The 26,275-nt window shown below is 39.2% G+C and overlaps 5 protein-coding genes and 3 long non-coding RNA genes across 15 annotated transcripts in view; 4 read left to right on the forward strand and 4 right to left on the reverse strand.

Annotated features, from left to right (window-relative positions):
• LOC124316246 overlaps nt 1-26,275 on the reverse strand; it is a 686,332-nt gene that overhangs the window by 51,607 nt on the left and 608,450 nt on the right. The gene's annotated exons all lie outside the window — the stretch shown is intronic.
• Nucleotides 225-20,377, reverse strand: LOC124316679. The gene is made up of 3 exons (XR_006911944.1): nt 20,300-20,377; nt 649-657; nt 225-236 (listed from the first exon to the last, which is right to left on the reverse strand). It is a non-coding gene; the product is annotated as an uncharacterized LOC124316679 (long non-coding RNA).
• Nucleotides 3,396-3,909, forward strand: LOC124316685. The gene is made up of 3 exons (XR_006911950.1): nt 3,396-3,525; nt 3,588-3,675; nt 3,875-3,909. It is a non-coding gene; the product is annotated as an uncharacterized LOC124316685 (long non-coding RNA).
• Nucleotides 6,906-13,296, reverse strand: LOC124316235. Of its 2 annotated transcripts, XM_046782053.1 has the most exons (10): nt 13,101-13,296; nt 12,942-13,031; nt 12,755-12,875; nt 8,781-8,968; nt 8,554-8,707; nt 8,358-8,479; nt 8,161-8,292; nt 7,900-8,045; nt 7,500-7,842; nt 6,906-7,433 (listed from the first exon to the last, which is right to left on the reverse strand). In XM_046782053.1, the coding sequence occupies exons 1-10, from the start codon at nt 13,294-13,296 to the stop codon at nt 7,291-7,293; spliced, it is 1,635 nt and encodes a 544-aa protein (XP_046638009.1). In that variant the 3' UTR covers nt 6,906-7,290. The 2 variants fall into 2 exon arrangements, with proteins under 2 accessions (XP_046638009.1, XP_046638008.1); XM_046782052.1 differs by lacking the exons at nt 7,900-8,045; nt 8,161-8,292; nt 8,358-8,479; nt 8,554-8,707; nt 8,781-8,968 and adding exons at nt 11,721-11,866; nt 11,950-12,084; nt 12,146-12,267; nt 12,337-12,490 and having other exon boundaries at nt 12,561-12,875.
• Nucleotides 12,977-26,079, forward strand: LOC124316574. Of its 5 annotated transcripts, XR_006911838.1 has the most exons (12): nt 12,977-13,047; nt 13,104-13,444; nt 13,520-13,610; nt 13,686-13,988; nt 14,108-14,219; nt 14,295-14,432; nt 14,499-14,643; nt 14,915-14,955; nt 20,055-20,205; nt 20,312-20,449; nt 25,229-25,453; nt 25,552-26,079. XR_006911838.1 is itself a non-coding variant. In XM_046782592.1 (4 exons), exons 1-4 carry the CDS (start codon nt 20,003-20,005, stop codon nt 25,723-25,725), a joined length of 423 nt encoding a protein of 140 aa, XP_046638548.1. In that variant the 5' UTR covers nt 19,954-20,002; the 3' UTR covers nt 25,726-26,079. The 5 variants fall into 5 exon arrangements, 1 of the variants encoding a protein (XP_046638548.1); XR_006911837.1 differs by lacking the exon at nt 25,229-25,453 and having other exon boundaries at nt 20,312-20,453; XR_006911839.1 differs by lacking the exon at nt 25,552-26,079 and having other exon boundaries at nt 20,312-20,453; nt 25,226-25,312.
• On the forward strand, nt 14,923-17,577 carry LOC124316331 (60S ribosomal protein L3-like). The gene is made up of 8 exons (XM_046782219.1): nt 14,923-15,023; nt 15,299-15,491; nt 15,556-15,724; nt 15,992-16,127; nt 16,188-16,374; nt 16,543-16,745; nt 16,963-17,118; nt 17,295-17,577. Exons 1-8 carry the CDS (start codon nt 15,021-15,023, stop codon nt 17,502-17,504), a joined length of 1,257 nt encoding a protein of 418 aa, XP_046638175.1. The 5' UTR covers nt 14,923-15,020; the 3' UTR covers nt 17,505-17,577.
• LOC124316399 lies at nt 17,806-19,686 on the forward strand. Of its 2 annotated transcripts, none has more exons than XR_006911834.1 (7): nt 17,806-18,341; nt 18,403-18,518; nt 18,593-18,637; nt 18,696-18,834; nt 18,895-19,122; nt 19,189-19,333; nt 19,390-19,523. XR_006911834.1 is itself a non-coding variant. In XM_046782328.1 (7 exons), the coding sequence occupies exons 1-7, from the start codon at nt 18,089-18,091 to the stop codon at nt 19,512-19,514; spliced, it is 1,056 nt and encodes a 351-aa protein (XP_046638284.1). In that variant the 5' UTR covers nt 17,813-18,088; the 3' UTR covers nt 19,515-19,686. The 2 variants fall into 2 exon arrangements, 1 of the variants encoding a protein (XP_046638284.1); XM_046782328.1 differs by having other exon boundaries at nt 17,813-18,341; nt 18,895-19,127; nt 19,390-19,686.
• Nucleotides 21,871-24,846, reverse strand: LOC124316632. Of its 2 annotated transcripts, XR_006911881.1 has the most exons (10): nt 24,664-24,846; nt 24,362-24,588; nt 24,156-24,295; nt 23,854-24,070; nt 23,591-23,787; nt 23,222-23,519; nt 22,819-23,160; nt 22,465-22,748; nt 22,149-22,389; nt 21,871-22,010 (listed from the first exon to the last, which is right to left on the reverse strand). It is a non-coding gene; the product is annotated as an uncharacterized LOC124316632 (long non-coding RNA). The 2 variants fall into 2 exon arrangements; XR_006911880.1 differs by having other exon boundaries at nt 24,362-24,845.

The raw sequence follows: 26,275 nt of genomic DNA on the forward strand, positions 1-26,275 counted from the left end.
ACCGCCACAAAGCAAAGTATAAAAAAAGGCCATCAAACCCAAAAAATCTGAAATTGTTTAATTTTATTTTCTCGGATTAGATTACATTTAAATGAATAAGCGATTCATATCTCCAACATTTGTTATTTCTCATCTCTGCGAATCTATGAGATTGCGACTAGGCAGAGAAATGTTTATGATTGTATGCGTATAGAATTTGCATATGAAAAGCATCCAAACCTCTTAATAATAACAAGCTGCTGGACCTTGAATGAAATGCAAATATTTATATATTTCTCTGTTGCTCTGGGACGTTCATAATTTTGTTTGGCCGCGACCTGCGTTGATAAGCCGCGCGCTATTCAAATGAAGTGATGAACCGTGTAACGCAGGTTGGGCTTTTCCGTGTTGGCTGTTTGTTGCTGTGTTATCTGCCTTACATGGCCGTGAATCGCCTCGTCTATACCGAACATACATAATAAGTATAGGCTACACAACCAACCAAAATGCCAAACCTGAGCGTATAGGTATGAAAGATAATAAATAATAATGTGACATCGAAAGAAAAATCTTGATTCACATCGTATGCGAGTTGAGTCTGTTTGTTACTGATGTTATCTTTATACACACCGGTTTGAAGTCACCAAATGATTGTGCGCAAAAAGAAACATGAAATAACTTTCAAAAGCGGAAAATAATTTATGGTATTTTGTGTTAATGTCAATTTCGTCGCTTGTGTAGATTTTTTTCAAAACTGTGATGTACACATATACTTTTGACCATAGTTGGCCAAGTTTTTTTTTCGTGACACTGTAATAAAAATAAACATTTCAAAAAAATTGCAAAAATAAGAATTTACTCTATTAGCGCATCCGCTGGCCGGTGGAAAAAGGACGTTCGTTGCGGGATGACCGCAGTGGCTGATTGTTTCTTCATTTTTCTCCTGCCAACTCACCAAAAAATATATTCCGACATTGTTAGGAGAAAAAAGAAAAAATTCGTCGGCCTTCGACGTGTAGTTAATGACCTCCCGTCGGCATCTGGCCTCATCACAAACGGCCATTACTTTAGGATGGCACGCGGGTATAGGTCCAGTCTGACTAATAAATGGCCCGTGCTGATACCGTTCCCTCACTTATAGCCTGGAAATACGGTTGGGCTATTTTTGGGTGTTCAATTTTATATTTTAGAAATTCGACTCCGGGGCACCACCGCTCACACTTATGGCAATCATTTATGCACTGGCAGTGCGCTGGATGGGTAGGAAAAAATAAGACAAGCGAACCATTAGGCCCTAGCTGCACCCGAGGCTATAACCACATCCCAATTTCAACAGCAGCAGCAGCAGCAGGTTTGCCTACGGGAGGATAGAAATATGCCGATGGTCGTCATTATATACCAAGTGTATACAAACTGTCACATTTATTTAAACATGAAAATATTTTTCTAGAATTCTAAAACCTCCTTAAGCTAAATACGTAAAAGATGATGGATAGAAATGGCTTGTTTATACACTGGATAATATCGGCAGCAGCAGAGGACTTTATCAAAGTTTATTTGCCGGCCCCAAGGGCACAGAGCAATAACCGTTTAAATATCCGCGCCAAAAGCCGATGGGAGGCAACAACAACCATTCGATTCTTTATTTATTAGAGATGGAAAGGTACAGATAACTTATCCTGGGCTGAAAATATTTGAATATTATTCGGTTGAGTTCAAACAATGGGCTGGATGATGATGAAAGGTGAGTTTGTTTAGACCCCGTGAAGGCCAACAGCAGGAAAAAGGAAAAAGCCGCAAAAGAAAATGCGCCGATTGGTTATGAAAAATCGGAAGATGTTGGCCAAGTCGAATCGAACACGCTGGCAAAAGGCCAACCGTTTGTTTGTCTACAAAATTATTTGTTGGCAAACGTCCAGCGTTTAAAAAACGACCAGATGGACGCCTAATCTATGCCGGCCAAGAAGGACAGAGCGCAGATGTCACCGTGTAGCAGCTACAAGACGATCATAAGAAATTTTAATGGATGGAATTATGACTTGATCGTAAAATCAGTAAAATTTAACTTTTCAATTGGCGATTTCAGTCGGAGAATGTTCATCCGTGAATCCCCGCAAAAATTCATATTTTTTGTCGTCGTGATTTTTATTTGCATATACCTGCTGTATCTCATTTGCATGTGGAAAAAAACACGTCCGCAAGTGGCAGGGTAAATTTTGACGATCCGGTCATCCGGCAGACGTCTGACATTGGAAATGTACATCACAAATTCTTGCGTGATGTTGCGGAATTAAAAAAAAACAAAACAAAATTCCTTGTCGTCTAACTCTGAAATAAATTATGCAGAGCCCAAAAATTTTTTGCGCTGCGGCTAATGTGTTTAAAGTTCACCAAATTCCCAACTTGGATTTATTCCGCCAGATGGGTTATCTATAATAATTTGTTTTATTCGGCTCTGTCTATCCCCCACTGATACCCTCTTTGGATAGAAAATTGTTCACGTGATTTATTCACACGGCAGCATACCGTGGTTATTATTTAGCGCTGTGTGCAACATCAGAGCTGAGACTCACATACATATTTTTCAATGGAAGACGGCCAAACTGATCGGGTATACAAGGTCTTGTTGTTTTGCTTTTATTTTATCGTCGTGACTCCGCGTCTGGCGGGTTTTTCAAAAAAATAAAAAAATCCCGGAACGAAAGAGTCGCTATGCACACGGTAACGTTATAGCAATTACGGGATGATGTACGGAGGAGAGTCACGGGCGAGCTGCGCGGGCATTTCAAAATAAAATTGATTTATAACTCTCGGCTCATTAATATGGAAGGGTCATGTCTTTCTCTCTTTAACATATCGCTAATAGCAGTGTTTTGCGATGCTTATTATTAATATTAGTCGTATTTGGGTGGATGCGCTTAGCGCGGCTGGTTGGGTTGGCGTATAATCACACAAGGAAATTACATTTATTTTGGCATTACACCTGTGAAATTCAAACTAGAATCGCCCCATGCCAATGTTTACTTACCCTGCGTTTCCGCGTAAGATTCGGACAATTAAACAACACGTTTATTTCCCTCTTTTTTTGGTGTTATTGTTACGTGGCGATTTGAGTCTTAAAGTAATTATTTGCGGGGTTCGTGCAAATTTAAAATTTCGTCTTAAATGTGGCTAAAACTTGATGAGTCGAACTATTAAATAATTAAATAATCTCGATCGAGAGCAGGGGAGAAAAACGATTTGATCGTTTTTGAGCAGTTTGAATTTGGGAGGGTCGATTTTTAATAATATCAATCGATATCTTAGCTAATTAGAATATTAGTGTCGTCTGCTCACCAGTTTTGAAGGAAAATGACAAAAATGTGGTCGACGTGTTGACTTTGGTGGCGATTCTTTATAGAATAGCTTAATGCACCCTCCATGCTGTTTAGCAGTAAAATAAAACTAAAAATCTGAATAGAATGATTATGGGAGCTCAAATAGAATTGAGAAACCTGTGCCAAGTTTGTGAAATGTCTGTGCCTGAGGCTGAGCAGCATTTATCATGTGAGCCACTTGTTGATGCATGGCAGAATGTTTGCACTAATGTAACCTTTTTCTTTGTGCAGATTTGAGGCCTGAAGCAGCCGTCATAACACCACAAGTTATTGCTGGTAATAAGCTGTCATCAGCAACAATCTCAGCATCATCACTTGGGTAATTATTTTCGCTTCTTTTTTTGTGTGACCTGCTAGATGTTATAATATTGCATGATTTGTATAAATTCATTGTATTACATACTTCAATTCCCCTAATTATTGACAATTAGAGTTTACCCATTGTCTCATTTTCTGCTTGTCCTTCCTTGTTGTTTCTGTCAAAATTTTTCGGAAGCCATTTTTCATTTTTAATTTAGATAAGCATCATCCCGTTTGATTGGAGAAAACTACCTATACCTTTGTCGGCCGGGTTACGTACTTCTTTTTCCCCATTTCTTTAAATCCCCTCTGCTGTCCTCGTCTACACCCATGTGAGTGTGGGTGTATTCACGAGAACCCCCTTTTCCTTATCCCGCCTGGTGTACTCAACTAATCGGATCTCTACGGATGGAGCACCTGTGGTTACCTGGCCATATTCCCTAGACTTAAAGGTAGGAAAAACATTGATCTCTACTCTTCCCTTTTGACTATTTGGTGCAGTTGATTTTAAATCGTTTTATGTCACGGAATACGATTTAAAGGCGGTTGACTGGCTGAACTGTTTTCTCTTGCTAAATATTTATTGACTCAGTCAGGGTTCATTTTGAAATAACTCATTGGTAGAACGACTACAGATCAGGCTTGTTTTTGTTTTTTACCTCACAGCTTTGTCTGTGAGTAAACAATCCCATTTAAAATATTTTAACTTTGAGCACTTCAAGCACAGTGCAGCTAGACAATTTTTATTGACCAAAAGGGACCTGCCGCCACACACTGGCACCAGCTCCCGGTTTATGTAGTAGCCGGTAGATCGTGAAGCGTGTCATTCGTGTTTTTTGATGAACTTTTTGATATACTGACGTCCGTCACAGAGTATGTAAACCGATATATACTGTCTTCTCGTTTTCTCCGATTCATCACGTGTAAAGCCTATTAGCATGCCGCTAATGGTAGGTTCTTCTCCAGTTCTCCCGTCTACTTTGGTCCACTACCTTGGTGCTGGGCTTGACTCTCAGCTATCTATGGAAGCCCAAATTTTGGCCACCCGGAAGAAGGCTCTATTTCACCTCAGCCGTATTTCCCGGATGAAGAGATTTCTGTCGAAACCTGCCCTGGCTCAACTGCTCCATGCATTCGTTCTCTCTACTCTTGACTGCAACAACTCTCTTCTGGTCGGATGTCCTGAATCAAAGCTATGTGTGCTTCAAAAGGTCCAAAATTGGGCTGCTCGACTCGCGACTGGCTGCAATAGACGTGACCACATCACTCCGTGTCTTAAATCCCTTCATTGGCTTCCCGTCCGCCAACGCATTGATTTCAAGATATCGTTGCTTATGTTTAATTGCCTAAATGGTACTGCACCAAGCTATTTGACTTCCCTTGTCGCGCGCTACGAGCCACCCAGTTCTCTTCGTCGTTTGTCCTCCCGTCCTGAGCTTGTTGTACCAAGAATCAAAACAAAGAAGTATGGCTCCACCTCCTTCTCATATGCTGGCCCAGCAATCTGGAACGCATTACCCTTTTCCGTGAGATCTTCTACAACGTTGGCACAGTTCCGCTCCTCCTTGAAAACCCATCTCTGTCGTGTTGCTTTTGAAAACTGAAATTTATATGCTTCCTCTTCCCCAAGTCATTGCCGTGCCTTTGTCCATATTATTTGTAAAAGTGCACGTTAAATATGTATTACATTATTATTATTAGATTATATAACCCGAGACGACCATCAGCAACATTCCGAGTCCTTTGTCACCGCGTCGTTTCAAAAGATATAATACTTGTATCATATACAATTATTTTTCTTTTAATGATATTTTTTTTCTACTTTTATTATGTCGTTTTCGGATTCTTCCTTTTGCAGCAATTTGTTTCGGGACCTCTCATAACAATTCGTGTACGTGGCGGAGATCTTTCAGATAACGAGTTAACTACATCCAGCACCGTATCTTCCGGGTTGTTTATGCGATCCTTATAATATTCAAGTGTCAAACTATTTATGAACTCCTCTCGCTATGTCGAGTCTGAACTCTTTTTTGTAGTAGAAGTAACGCCAGTTCGAATATTGTAGGGAAAAGTGGACTGGCAGTGAACACAAGGTGTGTGCGTGATAAGAAGGGCGGCGCTTATTTAAAGACTTAAAAGGAAAAGACTGACAGAAAAAATTCCAAGTTCTGAAATTGGATTCTCTCTCGTAGTACATGCGATGATTGCGCTGTTCGCCTAGAGCGTCAGACCTCGACTACCGTCCGTCTTACCAACATCATACGATTGAGAATCTAATTCAGAATTTGACGCATTACGTAATGGCTGTTGATTTGATATGATTGATTAATGATTTGAGTATGAACATCGAGTGATGAGAACCGGAAGTTCTTTTACTAATATCATTCGTTCGTGAGGAGAGTGCGATATTCACTCATATCATTAATTAGATTTAAATACTTTTGAATTATGGCGCTCATCCAACAAAGATCCAACTATGAAAGCTATCGTCAATACTAAGACCTTGCGCGGAAGACTATAATAGCGTCTGAAAAAATCCAGACTTGAGGCGATTAGCTAACTTTGTGTTTAATAATCTCTTGAATTGGAAAGTTATTAAAAAAAGAAAATTTTTGTCCATATCGACAGGAAAAATAATTTGTGCAAATTTGGCCAAGTCGTTATAAAATCGTAGTTTGGTGTCTGCCATTTTCAGACGGACATGTAAACTCAACTTGCTGTTGTCTTGGACTCGAAGGCCAGCAACAGTCAGGTCCACGTACTTTATGAGGAAAGAAAATTGGGATGGCTATAGAGCCCGCGGATGCGTTGCGCCATTCTCATAGCTCCTATATGGTTGGCTCTGGGCACTCCGACTGTTGTTGTCTTGGCTAGTTATATCCAAACAGCAGACGTTCTTGTAACAATACGACTAGAAATTGACTCTCCTGTCTCCTCAAGATGGACAGCAGCGTCATTTTGCTGGGTATTCGAATTGCATCACTCACTAGTGAAATAACAGCAGCAGCAGGTTGCCAGAAAAACAAAATGAAATCGTCTTGTCTCGTTTGGTGGTGACTGGCTGTACCATTCGACCCAAGGTGATGGTCCGGCGCAAAAAAATCGTGAATGTTTATTTGAAGGTCTCGTTGCTAGGCCATCTCTGCCATTATTTAAAAAGTTGACTCAGTTATTAAATCCAATGCCAATTTCTTTTAACTGAATATTCAAATTCTCGGACGGTAATTATTTGTCAAATTCAAATTAAAGTTGATTTGCTGCTGTTTATTTAAATATTTCAGATGGAATTACATAAGATTAGACTAAAACTAAAAGAAACAAAAAACACAGTCGCAAAAATTTTGCACGGATGTTCTTTGTTTTTATTGTTTAACCTTTTCGGGTCATACAATAGTCATTTGCGAAACTAACCAAAATTATTTCTTTTTAAAAAGCTGACGTAGTACCGTACATAAAGAATTGTTTTTTTTCAAAACTCCCGTGTGGTCCAGAATACATAACGACCATTTCCAAAACAACAACAAGAAAAATCCCCCACCAGTAAAACTTGAAGTAGACAAAGGCTTTTTTGGAAATGCCGAAACGTTAAAATAAAGCAAAATGGCAATGGGTTTATTGGCCTTTTTTTTATTTTCTATTTCTCTTGGTAATCGAGGCAGAATCCCGTGTTGGCTGCGTCAGCTCCAGCAACGGCTGGAACTGTTGGCGGAGTCACAGCTGCAATAGCCGCCTCGGTACCGTCGGTCTTGAACGTCATCCTGAACGGTCTGATCGAAGCTGCAAATAATTGTCGATTAAACCTATTAAGTTAGCTCCTATTTTCTTTTTTCTTTTTCCACTTACTGCACACTTGCGTACTGGTGGCGAGACCGGGATTTAAAAGATCGGCGCCTCTTGCCGGGTTCAACTGATTCCCGCAGAAACGGTCGGCCTCGACTCCGGTGGTGGCGTCTTGGCCGCTGGCGATTTGTAGGAAATCGTAGAGGCAAGTGGCAACAACAAACGCTGGATTACCCGTGCTCGAGACAGTTGTGCCCACGTTAGATTGCGAAGTGGCTCCCGCGGTAGTGGTGACTACAGTCAGGAAAGTAGTCGCTGCTGTGACGACGGCGGCGGGAGTCGTGATGTAAAAGGCGTCGCCCCCGTTCGTGACTGTACAAATCGACACGCACATCTGAGTCGCTCTCTGTAATACATCAGAATTAATTCAATTCATTTTTTTTTGCGAAACAAAAATTCATACCGATCCTGAAACGAGTTCCGTCCGGAAGCAAATGTTGTATTTTTGGTTGTTGAGTTGGCGGGTGGTTGTACTAGCGACGTCTTGCCAATTAAATGATTTGACTTTTCCAGTAGCTGAGGTGAAATATTGAAGACAATCCGTCGGAGCTATGAATAATTAGAATTAAATAATGCATATGTTTAAAGCATAATGTTTAAAGCATATGTTCTAAATAGATAAGAATATTTTTTCTAAATAGATAAAAATATTTTAAATTATTACCGAGATAGGAGGCGCCACAGGGTAGCATCGCAATTTTTATGTTCCATGAACGGGTAGTCGTAGCAGCTCCGAAATTAAACATTAACTGGATATCGGTCGATGTAAGAGCTGACGATGGGACGTCGAGATACACTAAAATATTTAAAATAAGTTATTCCTTATTTAATTATTTTCAAATTATTAACTTGATTATTTACTGTGCTGTCCGGCGTTGTCACCACAGATAACAGGTGCCAAGGTGGTCGTTCCGCTCACTTGAAATGTGTCGACACAAGTTCCGGCTGTCGGCTGGGCAGTTGTGAATGACACAAAGTCCAGTCTTAAGAAGCCAAAAATGTAAAATCTCTAATTGGTTTTTCTCGTCTGGAGTTAAGTGAAAATTAAACCTAATACCTAATTTGGCAAATAGGCTTTTTTAATTGCTCGACGTATTTAGTGTCGAGTCTCAGGGTTATGGCGCAGGTGGACGAGGCGCTAACGGCAGTGGTCGGCGATTGCCAGTACGTGTTGTTCAAGGTTACCGTTCCGCCACAAGTGGAAATAGTATCTGTAATCAGTTATCCACAGAATCATTAAAAATTCTTATTCAAAACGACTTAAATAGTTGATGTTATACGTACTGACGCAACAGACTTTTCCCAGGACACAGGAACTGCTAGGACGTCCGCCAAATAACGAACAGACCGATCCTGGAACACAAATTCCAGCATCACCACTTGGGGATGTGCAGGCATCGAAAGTGTCGAGGGGATTGTCGAAATTGGGATTGTAAGAAATGGGAATCCGGTTGGCAAAATTGGAAAAGGGCCTCCACGTATTGGCTGGAGTGAATCGATTGTTGAAGATGCCCGTGTTGATTAGACTGGCGCCCAAACCGCCCAGCGCCAAACGACCCATTCCTTGCTGGTCGCTGTTGACGTCAGCTTCACAAAAAACAATCGGAAGTGATTTCATAATTTAAGATGGAAATATAATTAAAGATATACTCACCGTTAACTGAATGGGTATTGTAGGGATCGATCCCATCCATGGAACTTCCAGAAGGTGTCCGGCCTTCATATTGATTGAAATATCCTTAACAAATTCAGAAGAAGAGTAGATATTAATTTTTAAATTTGTTTTCAATACCAGAGTTAGTATTCGTTAGTATTTACCTGACGGAAGGCGAGTGTTGGCCGGATAGTAAAGATAGTTCCAGCTATCAGGAGTGTAACCGAAAGCACTTGCAAAGTACTCATCTGATTGATGCCTAGCAATCGCTAGTTGTTCTTCACCGTTGTTTTCATCGCATGCTCGGCTGAAAGTCAAAACGATAGAAATTAACAAAACAATTTTGAACATTTTCTCGGTTTTGGCTAGTTGCTCTTCTTTAATTAGTCAGTTGTCACCGCTTGTCGCAGACGACAGAAAATGTGTGTGAAAGATCGTCCAGATTCCTTCCGTCTTATATACTCCCGCAATTTTAATTTCCGATTCGTCACCTTGTCGCTAAAATTGTCAACATCTTTATTATTTTTTACATTCCAATTCCTCATATAGCGACGACATTTTGTCCTCGTAGAATTGTTTGGAGTGATGTAGACCTTATTTGTCCTCAAAAGACCATCTTTTGTTATTTTTAGCATAGTTGATCTTTTGAAATCTTTTACGGCCGTCCTAATACTGTTTGAATACGGTCGCCTTAGCCTAGGATTACGTCCAACAGATTGGCTCAAAATGGAATTCGAAATGAGTTTTTCTCTGCATTTTAACTCAACTACACATTAAAGAAATCCTTCCTGTAAAGTCTAACAAGACCCACTCGAGTAAATGTATAGATAAGCGCACTATGAAATAGCCGTTTTATTTATTTTTTTAAATGCTGGAAATGGCATCGGTTTTTCGTCAAGGTAATTCGAGATTCAGAAATCCAATCTTTTTTTGGCAAGGGATCAGCGAAAACAAAAAGAAAAGTGAACCTTGGGAAAGTTCAACGTAGGATTTTGCCCCCCATCGAAAAAGAATGGCGCTACAAACCATATCTGCAATGGCCGTTAAAAAAATAAAAATATGCTGGCAAGACTCGCTTAAATATTAGCAAACAAAACGAAAAAGACTTTTGAATCAATACCGGGATCTATCTGAAATATTTTTTTTTTTTTCCTATACTGGGTGTGTATAGCTTTCGAAAAAGAATAGGATGAATCAAAGTTATAAAGCAGCAGGTTACGTGACCATATTTGTGGAACTCTATTTATAAGGACCGAACGAAGGCGAAATGCCATTCCATTTTTTCAAAAATCTAAGTTCAGGATTATAAATTCGAAGGTGTTCAAATGGATTGGTTGATAGCCACAGGACAACTCCCATAAGGAGATTAGATTTTATTTCGGTTGAATATCAAATTATTCCAAGCAGTTGCTAAGGTGTTGACCGCCTAGCTCGTGCAAAACTCGATCTTATTCTGCGCACGTACTAATACGAGTAATGGGATCTCGGTCGGGGACCATTTATGACTTCTCTTGATTCACGCTCACGCTCGTTGTTGCTCACGTAATAAATGTCTTGAATTAGAACGAACGAAAACGCAATTTGTGCAATGATGTTTATTTAAATAAGACAGTCAAATCAGACTTTTCTTTTCTAGAAAAGACTATTAAAAGCAGAAACAAGAATTATGAAATTGATCGCGTGAGTGAACCAGTTTTTATTCGGATGTGTCACAGCCCAAAGAATTCGACTAACAATTTAATTTTGGCCAACTTCAGCCACATCACCAAATGAAAACTGATTTACCGACAGATGATTTGAAGTTCAAAATTCCCGGTAGATATAAGGCAGCCAGAATGACAAAAGTGTCAACCACCACCAACAAGAAAAACGACTAAAAGGATCTACATCGATATTTCATGCAAGTCTTATTTCCTCGATTGTTTATCGCTCTTGGTAATCAAGGCAGAATCCAGTATTCCCGGTGTCGGGTATTGCAGGAACGGGAACCGCCGGTGGATTTACGAGACCCACTACTGCTTCAGTGCTGTCCGTCCGGAACGTCATCTTGAACGGCCTGACTGGAGCTGTGTTTATACGCAACAATAAATTATTAATATCTTTTCCGGCTGATTAGAAAATTACAAGTTAACTTACAGCAAACTTGGACACTCGTAGGTGAACCACCCAAAGGAACAGGTGCTGTTAAGGGGTTCACAGGAGCTCCTCCCAAGGGTGCTGGATTTAATGCACCACCGCAGTAGCGATCAGCTTCAACTCCGGTGGCATCTCTAGCTCCGGCGATGAGTAGGAAATCGTACAAGCAGACGGCAACAGTTCCTGCAGCGTTGGTTGAACCCACGGCCGAATAAGTGGCAGCTGTTGCTGCTTGAGCCGCAGTGTTGTCGGCCGCCGCCGGAGCTACGGTGGTAATAGCAAATGCGTCACCGCCGGATATCACCTGGCAAACTGAAACGCACATCTGGGTCGCTCTCTGGCATCAACCAAATTTCAAAAACGTAAATGAATATTTTACGTGCTGCTTGACGAAAATGGATGATAACGAAACAAAAAATTATTTCTATTTATACCTGTCCGGAAACCAGTTCAGTCCGGAAGCAAATGTTGTAATTTTGATTGTTGAGTTGACGGGTGGCGGTGCTAGTGACGTCCTGCCAATTAAACGATTTGACTTTTCCAGTAGCCGAGGAGAAATACTGGAGACAATCCACCGGAGCTGGAGAAAAATACGAAATGAATGCACAATTTTATGAGCCTCCACTCGTCATTCTTAATTTCTTTTCAATTTGAATTAGTTACCAAGATAGGAGGCTCCGCACGGAAGCATCGCGATTTTGATGTTCCACGAACGGGTGGCTGTTACGCCAGCTGCGAAACTGAACATCAGCTGGATATCGGTTGGAGTAATTGCGGAAGAAGGGACGTCAAGGTACACTGAAATGAACCAAACAAATTTTATGTGAAATATTTTAAATTAAATTCTCTTTTTGTTTACTGTGCTGTCCGGTGTTGTCACCGCAAATGACGGGCGTCGAGGAAGCCGATCCGCCGACCACAAAAGTGTCTGAACATGTGCCGACGGTCGGCTGAGCGGTCGTGAAGGAAATGAAATCCAAACTAAAAAGAAAAAATGATCATTTGTTATCTCGGCGTCGGCGTCGCTACAATGTCATTTGGAATCTTTACCGGACTTGGCAAATGGGCCTCTTTATTTGTTCCACCAATTTGGTGTCCATCCGGACAGTCAGCGCGCAAGTGGAAGGCGAATTCACGGCCGTAGATGGAGATTGCCAGAAGGTGTTGTTTAAGGTAACCGTACCTCCGCAAGTAGTGATGGTATCTGTTCATCAAGGTGGGCCAGACAAAATTCTTATTTCACAAGTTCACAAATCATTAATTGTTGGACTTACTGATGCAGCAGACTTTTCCAAAGACGCACGAGCCGCTAGGCCGACCGCGGAATAAAGAGCAAATGCTTCCCGGAACACAGATTCCATCTTCGCCGGTGGGAGATTTACAGGCGTCGAAGGTGGTGAGCGGATCGCCAATGTTTGGATTCAAGGTAATGGCTGCCGGGAACCTGTTGGCCAGATTTTGGAAGGGCCTCCACGTATTGGCCGGAGTGAAACGGTTGTTGAAGATGCCCGTGTTGATCAAATTGGCGCCCAAACCACCGAGCAGGAAACGATTTTCTGCTTGGCTCTGCTCTACTTCAACATTATTACCTATTGGAATAAATTTAGACATTTTTACAGATTGAGGACAAAAGGTAATGATTTAATTTGACTCACTGTTGGCAAAGTATTTGTTAAATGGATTATTCTCGTTGATAGGTTGTAGGCTGTTGAGGGACGTTCGCCCTTCGTAGTGACCGGAATATTCTGAAAACCGCCACAGGTAATTCACAGATTACAAATTTTTGGACGAACTTTTTAATTAATGATAATTACCAGGAGCGTAGTAAGGGTTTGACGGCTGGTAGGAAAATGCGCTCCACGTTTCCGGAGTGAATCCATAAGCATTGGCGAAATACTCGTCCGATTGCTGTCTGGAAGCCGCTAATTGCTGCTGCTCGTTTGGTCCATCACAAGCACTGGTGACGTGTAGCATCAAAGCCAAGCAAAGAATTAGAGAAACTGTTGACATTTCGACTGTCAGTTCGAGCTTTGCGTCTTTAGTCAAAGTTACTCTAACCTGTTAACGGCTGTCACAGAGATGGAAAGTCGTCCGGAGTTCCATCGTCTTATATACTGCGAAAAGGACTCACCAATTGTCACTCAAGTTCAGATTTCAGGTACAGTTTGCAATGTAGAGGGTGAATTAACGACCGTCTAGATGATAAGACACATTTAAGTTGTAATTAACCCAGGGTTCCGCCCGAGGAAGCAGCCACACAGACTCCGAAAGCAGAAGAGCAGAGTTTAAACTAACCTTTTGCGCAGGTTTTTGTCAACAGCCAAGTAATAAAACATCTTATCCGACAGTTTCCATTCTAAAAAATGTATGACCCATAAATTTTTATTCATGTTTCAGAGTTTCCGTGAACCGTGAACTTGAGCACTTCCATCTCTGCGGAATTCAAGTTTATGAGAGTTCACTGGAATACTAACCGATCGCACAGTTGAATGGAAAGTGGTAAAACATGTCCGCACTCTCACTGGCACTTTCTGCTTTTATCTGATGTATCAGCCGTTTTCGACCGACATTAACGCAACAGCACTTTGCTGAAAAGTTTGGCGCATTTCAAACTTACATCCATTACCGGTAAAATGTAAGGAACTCAGCAGCGCAAGGCGTCGCCATTCGACATTCAAGATGTTATCCTGTGACCATTAAAAGTATTACTTTACGTTATTTTTGGGAATGTTTCATTCTAAAAAAATGGGCTTGCTTGTGCGTTGTATAATGTTTTTCCGCGATCATTGCCACTAATGACGAGCGCTAAAAATCCTTTTAGCCAATAAAAGCTTAGAGTGCCAGCCAGGCCGATGAAAATGATAAATTTTCTGGAACAAAGGAATTTAAGGAGCGGAAGCAAGTTCCTGAATAAAGTTAGCTGATGAACTTTGGTAAATATGTTTGTTTTTAATCGATTCTTCAGCTTACACGATATAGTTAATCTAATAATCTTACATGTCTACTAGGACGTCCAGTGGCGGAGTAGTTTTTCCAGCCGAGCAGGGGACCTTCCGGCGCATCCAGTGGAAGATACGTGGACTAAAGAAGTCGCCCAAATTAAAATTGGATAAATGAGCATTCCACTGGTGAAATCGGGAATAATGGTCTCTATTGTAACCTTAATAATTTTTTCTAATGTTTTCTTTATAAATTACCCAAGTCAATAATAGAACTCTGCTGGGAAAACAAGTCGAGGATTTGCATTTCAACATTTGGATTTGTGTCTGGCGATCGCTTATTCATCTTCTTGATATTGGTCTAAACGACTAAACTGCTCAAGGCTTCCAACAGCAGATACTCTCTCTGTAGTAGTAGGTAATAGTCTCGAACCTACTCCGTGTTTCTACTTTCTAGATTTGAATATTGTCTATTTGGAATCACCTATGCCATCTTCTGGGACTGAAAAGAATGAAGTCTGAATAGGAAGGTGCTGATTTGCGATTTTTGTTTCATTTAAAAATGAAAATAGCACATGACGTTCACTAAAACTTATCATCCTTATTATACTGTAACATTACTACTCTTATGAAGAGAAAAAACGTCAGTGGACTTTATCTTTGTTCGTTTTTTTTTCATATTTTATTAGGCGGTCGAGTTGCATAAATTGGCAACGCCGTTTTCACCAAAGTGCGTCTGCGTCCCTTCTTTTACATTGTACGTCTTCAGTCTTCACTCTTCAGCGTTGAAACAGCATGGTAAGGCATTTTAGTTTTCCTATATTTTGTATTATATATGTGTATCTTTGTGTATTGAATCCGTCAGTTGTAATCTATTCAATAGAGTACTTGCTTTCGATTGAAGTGTACATGTACGTAAATTAGCTATTATTTGCCTTAAGTTAGAGATGATTTTCCGTTCGTTGTGAATGGACCTTGCCGTTTGCTTTCATTTAAAAGTTATTTCTGTAGCATTAGTCATCTACAGTCTATGGTTTATCTGATTTATCAATCAACGAATTTTTCATGTACAGTCTCACAGGAAGTTTAGTGCGCCTCGTCATGGTTCTATGGGGTTCTACCCCAAGAAACGTTGTCGCTCCCACCGTGGTCGCGTCAAGTCATTCCCTCATGATGATCCCAAGAAGCCCATTCATTTGACTGCTTTCTTGGCATACAAAGCTGGCATGACCCATATTGTTCGTGAATGTGACAAGCCAGGCTCAAGTAAGTTTGAACTCTGAACAGCTTTACTAGTGTAGAAAGATTACTAAATCTGTTTCTCTTGCAGAGGTTAACAAGAAGGAGGTTGTTGAAGCTGTAACCATTTTGGAGACACCCCCTATGGTCATTGTTGGCATTGTTGGCTATGTTGCCACTCCTAAAGGTCTACGTGCATTGAAGACTGTCTGGGCTGAACACATTGGTGAAGATTGCCGCAGGCGTTTCTACAAGAACTGGTACTTAGATTTCTTTGGTGTTAAAAGACAGTCAAGTGATGATTTAATATGGTTCCTGAGCTAAATGCCTGAAGACAGACTTGCTTGAACTAGGGCGAACTGATGACTGTCTTGAAACATTTTCTTATAAAATGCTCATTAATTCTTAAGCTCCTCTGGTTGCACTTCCATGAGCTCTGAATCCAATTGGGTCCATAGTCTCCGCTCAGTTTGAACTGATGAGACCTGTACCCTTAGTGGTTCTTAAAACAATTTCTTCTTTTAAAGGTACAAGTCCAAAAAGAAGGCCTTTACCAAGGCTTCAAAGAAATGGCAAGATGATTTGGGCAAGAAAGTCATTGAAAAAGAATTGAGGGCCATGAAACGATACTGCAAAGTTATCCGGGTCATCGCTCACACTCAGGTTGGTTTTTCTTCGATGTGTTTCTGATTCCGGTGTAATAATTGCTTTTCGTTTTTGTAGATGAAACTGCTCCGTCAGCGTCAAAAGAAAGCCCACATGATGGAAATCCAGGTCAACGGAGGAACTGTTCGTCAAAAGGTGGACTGGGCTCGTCAGCACTTGGAGAAGACTATCCCGATCACATCTCTTTTTGCTCAGGATGAAATGATTGACGTCATCGGTGTTACAAAGGGAAAAGGATTCAAAGGTAATTTTTTTAAACTTGTCGATAATTTCTGTTTCGAGATGATGAAAAACACAATAGCACGTCAGAGTACCATGTTGAAAATCATGTTGCCTTCCTTTTGATCGTGAAGATTTAATATTTCAGACAAGTTGTTTTCGATTAGCTTTCTAAGTCGGTCTATTCTTTCAGGTGTGACATCGCGTTGGCATACACGCAAACTTCCTCGCAAGACTCACAAGGGTCTCCGCAAGGTCGCTTGTATTGGAGCCTGGCATCCGTCTCGTGTTCAGTTCACCGTTGCTCGCGCCGGTCAAAAGGGTTACCATCATCGTACTGAGATGAACAAGAAGATCTACAGGATTGGCAAAGGAATCCACACTCGCAAGGGAAAGGTATGTAGTTTTCTAGTATTATTCGAGCCTCAGAGTCACCGGTTTAATGAATGCCTAGTATTCCGGTGCTAGAGGATCTCGTAAAGTAAAGAGGGTCTGACCACTTATGCTCAACCCTAGTACTTAAATTACTTCGGTAGATCACCTCGGTTTGATACATGACAAAGCTATTGTATTTCGAACCAGTTTTTCATCTTTATTTTTCTTCGTATTTCAGGTCATTAAGAACAATGCCGCTACCGAGTACGATTTGACAGACAAGTCCATCACTCCCATGGGAGGTTTCGTTCATTATGGTGAGGTTAATAATGACTTCGTCATGATTAAGGGGTGCTGTATGGGACCAAAGAAACGTGTCATTACTCTTCGCAAGGTAAATGTGTTCCAGTTCATTTTAATTATTGTCTTGGCTGATGATGATAAACCGAAGAGCCAATTTACTGTATGAGAACGACGTGAAATTTAATGATAGGACTGAAGCCTTCTTTTAATTTTTAACGTTGAAAAAGTGAATGAAGAGATTTTAACCATGGTATTTGTATTACCTAGGCGTTGGTTACAAGCGCCAAGCGTGTTGCTTTGGAGAAGATAGAGCTGAAGTTCATTGATACATCATCCAAGTTCGGCCATGGTAGATTCCAAACTCCAGCGGATAAGGCCCAATTTATGGGACCCACGAAAAAGTCGAAGACCCCAGCTCCGGCTACTGCTGCTACGACTGCAGCAACAGCAGCTCCAGGGGCCAAAACCAAGGCTTAAAATTGGTCACGTACATTCTCAGTGTGTATATAATAATTAAAACTGTTGAATACATATTGGATGTTGCGCAAAATTTGTGTTGATCTTATTTGTTTAGTCCGCTTGCCATTATAATATGCGATAAACTTATTTAACGCTGAAATCGTGGGAATTTTCGTTAAAAATAACAACGGTTTGAAATCTGAGGATGTTAGCGGGTATGTGGTTGCCAGATCTATGTTTTTCAGCCTATGTTTAAGGAACACTGGCAACGTCTGTCCTATTGACCAAAATAACACGAAATCAAATTTGTGCCATGAAAGCAGGAAGGAAAACGTTATTGTTCTTTTCTGTTCACGCTGTTGTAATTCGTAGCTAGCTACAACTTTAATCAGAGAATCTAGTATCTAGTTGTAGTTGACCTCGTGCTAGTCGGTTTTCTGTTTTGAAGGCTAATTGTTCTTTTTATTCTTGATTCACCTAAGCGTATACTGAAATAATTTTTCTTGGGACTGATTGCCCTTCTTCAGTTTTATTTGTTGGCGACAGTTGTCGATTTGGGGCGTCCACTCATATATATTAAATTGTTTGATTCGCCTAAAAACATGGCGGCAATAAACCGTTCGATAGAAGTGTGCCAAGTTATGGAAAGGGGTAATAATTCTAATCGTTCGATGGAAGTGGTCCAAGTTATTGAAAACAGGAATAGATATGTGACAAAAGAAGAATTTGAAAATCTAGCATCTCGAATCGAAAAAAATGAAGAGAAAAGGATGTTTGAAAAAAAAGTGGAAGAGAAAAAGATGTTGGAACGTTTCAATGTTCTCAATGACCGAATCATGTTTGTGGACACAAAGGGTAAATTTAAAATTGTTTAAAAAGTTCTTTATTTATTTGATTATAAGTTTGTTTACAATAGATTTCAAGACCAACTTGAGAATAAAAAATTTTGAAAGGCACATGAAATCGTTGGACACAAGATGTAAGGAACTAAATGACCGCTTTGAGTCAGTGAGACCTGTCACCTCATACAAGGTAATATTCTTTGAAATTTTTTTATCATTCTAGGCCTAGCACTAAACATTTTTTGTCAACATTCCATGGTTAAGACGCAAAATGAACTTGAGGAATACGATCTTGTTCCGTTAACAGTGGTAAAAGTTAATAGATTTTTTTTATTGACCAATTAATTTTGTTGTTGTTTAATTTTAGGAACAAATCAACAGAATGGCACACAATTCTAGTTGTGTCGAGTTCATTGAGCTTTTAGTGCTAGCTGCGTTTCCTGATCGTTATTTTGAAGACCACAGTTTTGCTGATATGACGAACGTGCAATTCATTGGACTCTTTCGTAATGGCATTTCTTTTTCATCATATTTATTCAAATTTTTGTATTTAATTGCATCTACAGAAATCATCGGAAGGTATTTCGAAACTGCAATCTTGTCGGGTAAACCATTGAAGTTGTCGTTGCCTTGCGATCATGAGGCCAAAAGGGAGGTCGCCACCATAATGGAAAAACAGATCAACTTTTGGAAAAGAGAAAATGGTTATAGCAGATCTGAGGAGCCAGTTATCCCCAACGCTCAACAACAAGACCGAAGTGGTAATGACCGAGAAGTAGACGTAATTCAATTAAGTGAGGTAATACTGTGAATGAACCTTTTAAAACTCAACCGAATTGTAATATTCTATTCGATTATAGAGAGAGCTGGATGCACTTGCTTTCAAGGCGGATAGTGTTGGCTTCATCGGCAAAGTTACCTTAGCCGCTTTTCCAGAGAATTATTTTTTGAAGACGGAAAATACATCAAAGTCACTCAGTCCGCGACAACTCGATTCAATTTATGGTATTTTCATATTCGAAGCATATTTAGTCTATAGATAATAACCATTTTGTCTACAGAGATGGTGATAAAGAAGATCTCCCAAGTTAAGCGACGTGGAAAGCCTAGTGTCCCGATATCGAAAGAAGCTGTTTTTCCAGTTATTTATCAGAAAATCAGTAATTTCCGTGCGAGCTACCGTTAAACCGTTTGTTGGTGTTGTTTTTAAGTTTTTAGTTGAAGTTCGCGATTGTTCGTTTTTATTATGTTGATTCTCGTCTGTGGTGCAAGTCGTGCAACCATTTAGATGTTAAAATTTAAACCAAGAAGTGTTACGACAATTCAGAAATGATTAAAATACACAAGCACTCTCTTTCTCCAATAAGTTCAGGTGTACTTATTTATAATTATGTCAATGGGCGATTGGCCTGTCAATGGGCCATAAGCTCACTTTTTGTTTAAATGCGTTTAAATGTTTTATATAAAAAACTAGCGCATCCGACTGTGATCGTGGGGTCTGGTGGGGTTCTTAGGAGTGTGTCATGCACGCCATCTTTTATCACTTCAGAGGTTGTGACTTGTGAGGATGTAGTTGATTTTTGATGCGGTAGGCGGTACGGGCTTGATGACGTCAGCACTGAGCACTTCACGTATTTTCTCAGTCTGCAAACTCTGCATCACTGTTGGACATGAATGTGTGGTGCTGGTGCTGGTGCATGGTGTGGTGATTTACATTTATTTACAGGTACAATTTATACTTGGTAATACCATCTGATTAAGTGGCTTGAAACTGATGTGTACAACATTTTCCCAAATCTCGTCTCTTCTCTCTTGCAGCATGTACCGGCTGTACGTTTCGTTACATGGAAAACAAACTGCAGAACAATAAAAGTCATGTACGTTGAACAACTTTTTAACCCTAAGGTTACACATTTAGTTTTGTTATAGTTTGTTTCTGATTGTAATTTGAGTTTTTATTTTTCTGTTAACAACCTGGTGAAGTCTGAGCTTCTTCATTGCAATCCGATGTGCACATGGATTTGTTGCAGCCAGCTGGTGGAAGGTGTTACTCTTTCAGGCTTGCTATCTGTAGCGGTTGAAGCTTTCATTACATGCAGAAACACTACAGAACAATTTAAAGTATGTAAGTTGATAAACTTTTTTGAGTTAGCCTATACTCATTTACTTTGTTTATGACAAGCTCTTTGCTTTTATCTGTTGACTTTTCAGTTAAGACTTGTGTCAAAAGCTTGCTAGGTGTCTATTTCTATGTTACATTTCTTAAAAGTAATTCTGATGTATTGCTTAGTTTAGCTTTTCTTCTGTCATAATTTTTTCTGATAGTAAATCCGATCCCTTGCTGCGCGCGCGAGTTTCCCGATAGGAGTGGTCCAACAATTAGAAAATAGTTTTCCTCAAGTCTATATTTTGATTTTCCGATTTTCCCTTTATGGTAAAATCTATTGCACTCCGGAGCGCTCAAGTGTCAATAAAAGAGGCTAATGCATTCCGGAGTCCTCTAACGTCTACCTTTTTTGCGGAGTTTAGGTGTCTTTTTAGCTTTGGTTTCGATATTTTTGTTCGATTAATCGTTTTATAGGGAATAAAAAAAAGCCTCATAACAATAGGAACGGAAAAAAAAAGCCCAAACAATTAAAAACCTACACGCGAGTTTGAATCAAAAGTACGGGTGTGACAGTAAAAGTAAAGTATGCACCGGTATGCACTATGGAAATGAACATTCGTGTACAACAAAATGAACAAAACCCGCAGTGATGACACCATTGAATTCGAAGAACGGGAAGAACATGTTTCGAACTGCGGTGGAAGAGGTTATCCATCAGCAATTTCCGAAAGTTGATAATCTACCTAAAGAAGTTTCAAATTTGGATGCGGAATTTTATCTGTGGGAGTCAGTTTTGCCAGCTGCAACTGTGGTTTTTTTTTAGTTGTGGTTTTTTTTTAGTTGTATTTTTTTTTATCGTTTCCAAAAGAAAATAATTCAAAATTCCTTCAGCTGTCCGAGAAGTGTGTAGAATTCAAAACAAAAATGAAAACCATTGAAAAAATTATTGAAACTTTTAAAAACGGAAGTAATCGAAAAAATATAATTGTAATTTCTAGTAAGTTTTAGTTTTACTATTCCGGCAGTCCTATCCACTGAAGAACATTTCTTTTACGATATCTTCTCAAGTTACTTTTTAACGCTTTATAATGGGAAATGTTTCTTTATTTCTTATTTGTCAACCTTGTCTTATACTTTTAAAAGTTTCATCTGTTAGAAATTTTATATCATCGGTATTTACATTTCTACAGGATTTTAATTAAATAAAAAGTTACAAACGATAATTCTAACAATTTTTATGTTATTACGCATGGTTCCCTATTCACGGATGCACTTCTAGCTTTTTTTCACACTCTTCCTATAACCATCGCCTATATAACGTGCTGCTGTCACCAACCCTCGTTGCCTATTCACGGAATCACTTCTAATTTTTTCCATATTCCTTCTCACCTTCCGTATCACTTCGATCACCCCTCATCACTCTGCTATTTCGACATCAGTTCATGATTTGCATTTATTTCACATCACTGTAAACAAGGAACACTCATTCGTGGATTTAATTTTACATTTTTTTTCCCCGCACCGAGTCCAACAACCAGAAACCGTTGAATTCTTCAGTAGATAGCAGAATCGATCCTGAGTTAAACAAGATGACAAATAATGTTACAATTTTTGAAAGGAAGGCCAATTCATGGCCCTCTTGATGAGACATTGAAGAGTTTCACCCTAGAGTAATCGAACAGTAATCGAAAGAATTCCGAAGAATTCTAATACCTGAAGAATCCTTCCTATATGGATCCGTTTCGTCGAGCGACACTTCGAGTGAATCAGCCTCGAGGATGAGATCTACAGCAGTTTGAGAAGAAAGAGTTGTAAGAGGAACATTATGTGATGATGATGATGAGATCGGATGAAACGTTTGATGGCGTTGTCCACACGAATGAGTTTAGCTGTCGAGGAACTAACGGAGATTTGCGTGAATTCTTCTTGTTAGAAGTGATACAATTCGAGCCATCTGATGTTTCCAAATTAAAACCAAATTTAGTTAAAAAGGTAAAATTATCCTGTAGATTGATCGACGAGTTTTTACCTTTAGAAAACAAAGAATTCGCATGTTCTGAGTTGTTGAACGCTGGAGGTTGTTCGACAACTTCTGAAATACCGTCTTTAGTTGTACAATTGCTGTCCTGTGACTCTTCGTTGCCATTGTAGAAATCGCGGTGCTCCCCGGTCACTGACAATTTTTGAAGTTCATTGAATCCACTCTTATAACCAATATTTTCTTCTGGGAAGAAGCGTCAGTAGCTCGTTGCATAATGTTAGATAATTGAGACAAACATGCTGTTAACTCATCAGTAGATAGCAGCGTCGATCCTGAGTTAAACAAGATGACAAATTTTGGTTAAATTTTTGAAAGGACGATTTTAACAATATAATAACACACCTGCCAGTTCATGGCCCTCTCTGTGAGACATATTGAAGAGTTTCACTCTCGGGTAATCGAAAATGAAGTTTTTATAACGTCACATCAGCGCGAGAGGATCGTTTCAAGACGAGTCCGTCTTGAACGACAAAAAAGCCACAGAGGTAACGGCCATCTTTGATTCCGCTGATCGCATTGCCTTCATTATTTGTCTTCTTTTTGGCCCCTGGACCTTGTTGTTTCGCTCCTCCTTAACACAAAAGATAGAATCATCACAAGCAGATCGAGCATTCGATCATTCCTCCTTGGGGTTTGCCTCGGCAAATACAGTAATAAGCAAGGCCTTGATAATTAGACTTTTTTCTAAAGTCAAAACACAAAAAAATTAGTTCACGATTATGGTAAAGTGAATTATGATAATTACTTGAATGTTTTGATCTCGGATACGTTTGAAGCCAGTTAATTCGTTGTTTTCACTCTAATTTGAAAGCTTCTTCGATTAGTCGAGGATTTTATTTCTTCTCTGATTCAAGGGTGATTACGTCAGTCGCGTTGATTGGGTTGAAGGGAGCTTCTTTGGATCGACGGCGTTGACCTTCCCGGATGTAACGGTCGGCGTTGTTAAGAAAGCCAGTTCGTTAATGGAATATTTGGAACAACTTTTGTCGCACGTGCTGTTCCGTAGAACCCAGAAGGGTGAATTCAGCAAAATGATCTCTCATCTATGAGAAAAAAAAAACATACGGTTCAAATTCAAATTTTCAAAAAAAAGTGAACCAAGGAATGAAATCACCTGTTTGATGAGTAGGTAATATTCAAATGTCACTCGAAAAAATTTCAAAAGAAGTTGATTGTTAAATTCTACTTATTTGGTAGTAAAACTGAAAATTCCTGAGTTCTGCTGTAGTAGGGTAGAGCACAGTAACAGGAAATAAGCTCACCCGTTATTCCAATAGGGCAATAGGATACAAGATAATCAAAAAAGAATATCTGTTCAAATGAAAACATTAGTGGATAATGAAACCAAAAGTAAAATTTTTAAATAGTAATATTTACCTGCACCAATGTAATTGCTGGCACAGTAGAGAGTAAATTCAAGATGTAGTAAAGGTAGCGAAGAACTTCAGTAACAGTCCAAGCAATCAATAACAGGGGGAATCCAAACTGATCTCTTGTCTCAGTAATATAGTAAAGGATTGGCCAAAGGTGAAAAACTCTTGAAAAAACTTGAGCGAAAGTAATTCCAACATTGTTGGGAATGAAGCCTGTAGCACTGTGTACAATTTAAATAGATACAAAATAAGCAAACAAGCCTTAAACAATAAGTTGGAGAAAATATATAATTAAATTGCATGTACCAGAAGTTGAATGTTAAATTCCACTTATTTGGTAGTAAAACTGAAATTTCCTGAGTTGTGCTGTAGTAGGGTAGAGCACAGTAACAGGAAATAAGCTCACCAGTTATTCCAATAGGATACAAGATAATGAAAAAAAATATCTGTTCAAACAGAAACATTAGTGGATAATGAAACCAAAAGTAAAATTTTTAAATAGTAATATTTACCTGCACCAATGTAATTGCTGGCACAGTAGAGAGTAAATTCAAGATGTAGTAAAGGTAGCGAAGAACTTCAGTGACAGTCCAAGAAATCAATAACAGGGGGAATCCAAACTGATCTCTTGTCTCAGTAACATAGTAAAGGATTGGCCAAAGGAGAAAAACTCTTGAAAAAACTTGAGCGAAAGTGATTCCAACATTGCTGGGGATGATGCTTTGGCACTGTGTACAATCTAAATAGATACAAAATAACCAAACAAGCATTAAAGAATAAGTTGGAGAAAATATTATAAATAAATTACATGTACTTTAAGATCAAAAGATTGCCTACAAACTTTAAACTACATTTGACTACATTTCCTGAAACTTGGTTGATTAGCAGCCAGCCATCAATTGTTTTGTTTTGCCTTGTTTTTTTCATTTTCTATTATTCCAATCCAAGGCCGCGTGAACTGTCTCGGTCTATCAAAACCAATCAAAACTAAACGAAAACAGTGGACCGAGATCGCCTAGATAATAGGCTGTGTTTATATAGCACGGCTTTATAGCAATGCGTCAGAACCATCTAACGGCAGTTTAATAAAACACGAAAACATAAATTTGAGTTTTTAATTATGATTTCGTCGACGGATAAAAATCTAAATGCGACGGCTCCATGTAAAACCTTGTCTTGCACAAGATGATCAAAATTTCCTAATTGTTGAACTATAAGACAAAAAACGTATAAGACATTAATGAAAATAAACAACTTTCCTATCTCACTGAGAGGAACGACGCCATCTGTTGGTGTGGGTTGGGTTGGGTTGGGTCAAGAAAAAAGGTCTTTGGCGATAGAATCCCTATCGGGAAATTTAGTTTTGTTTTTCCAAGTAGGATTAACAGCCTGGTGAAGTAGTTTTTACGTCTTGGGATTTCATCAGTAACAGTTCTTTCAATCATGTAGTTAATTATGGATGCTGTAAAGGGAATAAGGTTGCAACTTGCAAGATACACGATAGATAGATGCACACAAGATAGATTATTGATACAGAAAAAACATTTCTTTCGGTGGAGCGTACAAAGTTCCTAGCTACCAGACAATTTCTTCAGAATTTTTGGGTGAACTAATGATAACTTTACATAAAGTGATATTAATTTGTCTTTTCAGACAGCAATTCCATTTATGTTGAAGAATAATTCATTTATTTTTGTTATAGGTTTATCTTGTTCCCGTAGTTGCTGTCCGATGTGGCTCGTTGTTGCAGCCTATGCTGGTGAAAAATCATTTTTGCATCAAGTTAAACTGGCTCTTCCTTGGTTCTAGTGTCGTGTTACGGAAGTTGAATCATTATTTTGTTAAATTGTCATTGTATCTGCAGTCTATCGTTTGAATGTTAAGAAAGAACAAAAACAGAAATATGGGGATGTGTTAAGTCGAACAAATAAACATGTTTTTGGGATTGGGAAAGGAAAGTAGAGGATGTTGGAGGGGTAAGGATATTTCAAGTTTGGATAAAAATCTGTTAATTTATAACCCTACAAACATATCCCTATTACCTAACTAATCTCTAAACCCCACAAACATATACCTTCCAATTCTTCAAACCCCACAAACATACATACACCTACTAACCTCCAATTTTATACCCTAAACCCCATGAAACCAATGTTAAACCTTAATGATGTAATACCTGTAATAAATAAAAAAAGTAAATACTATTAGAACCAATGTTTATTTATTTTTTTATTTTTTTAAATGTTCAAAAAATTCAATAGGAAGTCCGGAGTCCGGTTCAAGACGTTTTTCTTCTGCACGAGTTTAAACGCAACCCGCCACCACCGCTGCGGCAATGAGACAAAAAGCGATAGTTAAGTTTTGCGGAAATCTGCATCGTCTTTGTAACTTGACTGACGGAGATTTCCACAAAAAATAAACCATGG

Source organism: Daphnia pulicaria, chromosome 12, assembly GCF_021234035.1.
Source record: "Daphnia pulicaria isolate SC F1-1A chromosome 12, SC_F0-13Bv2, whole genome shotgun sequence".
NCBI lineage: Eukaryota > Metazoa > Arthropoda > Branchiopoda > Diplostraca > Daphniidae > Daphnia > Daphnia pulicaria.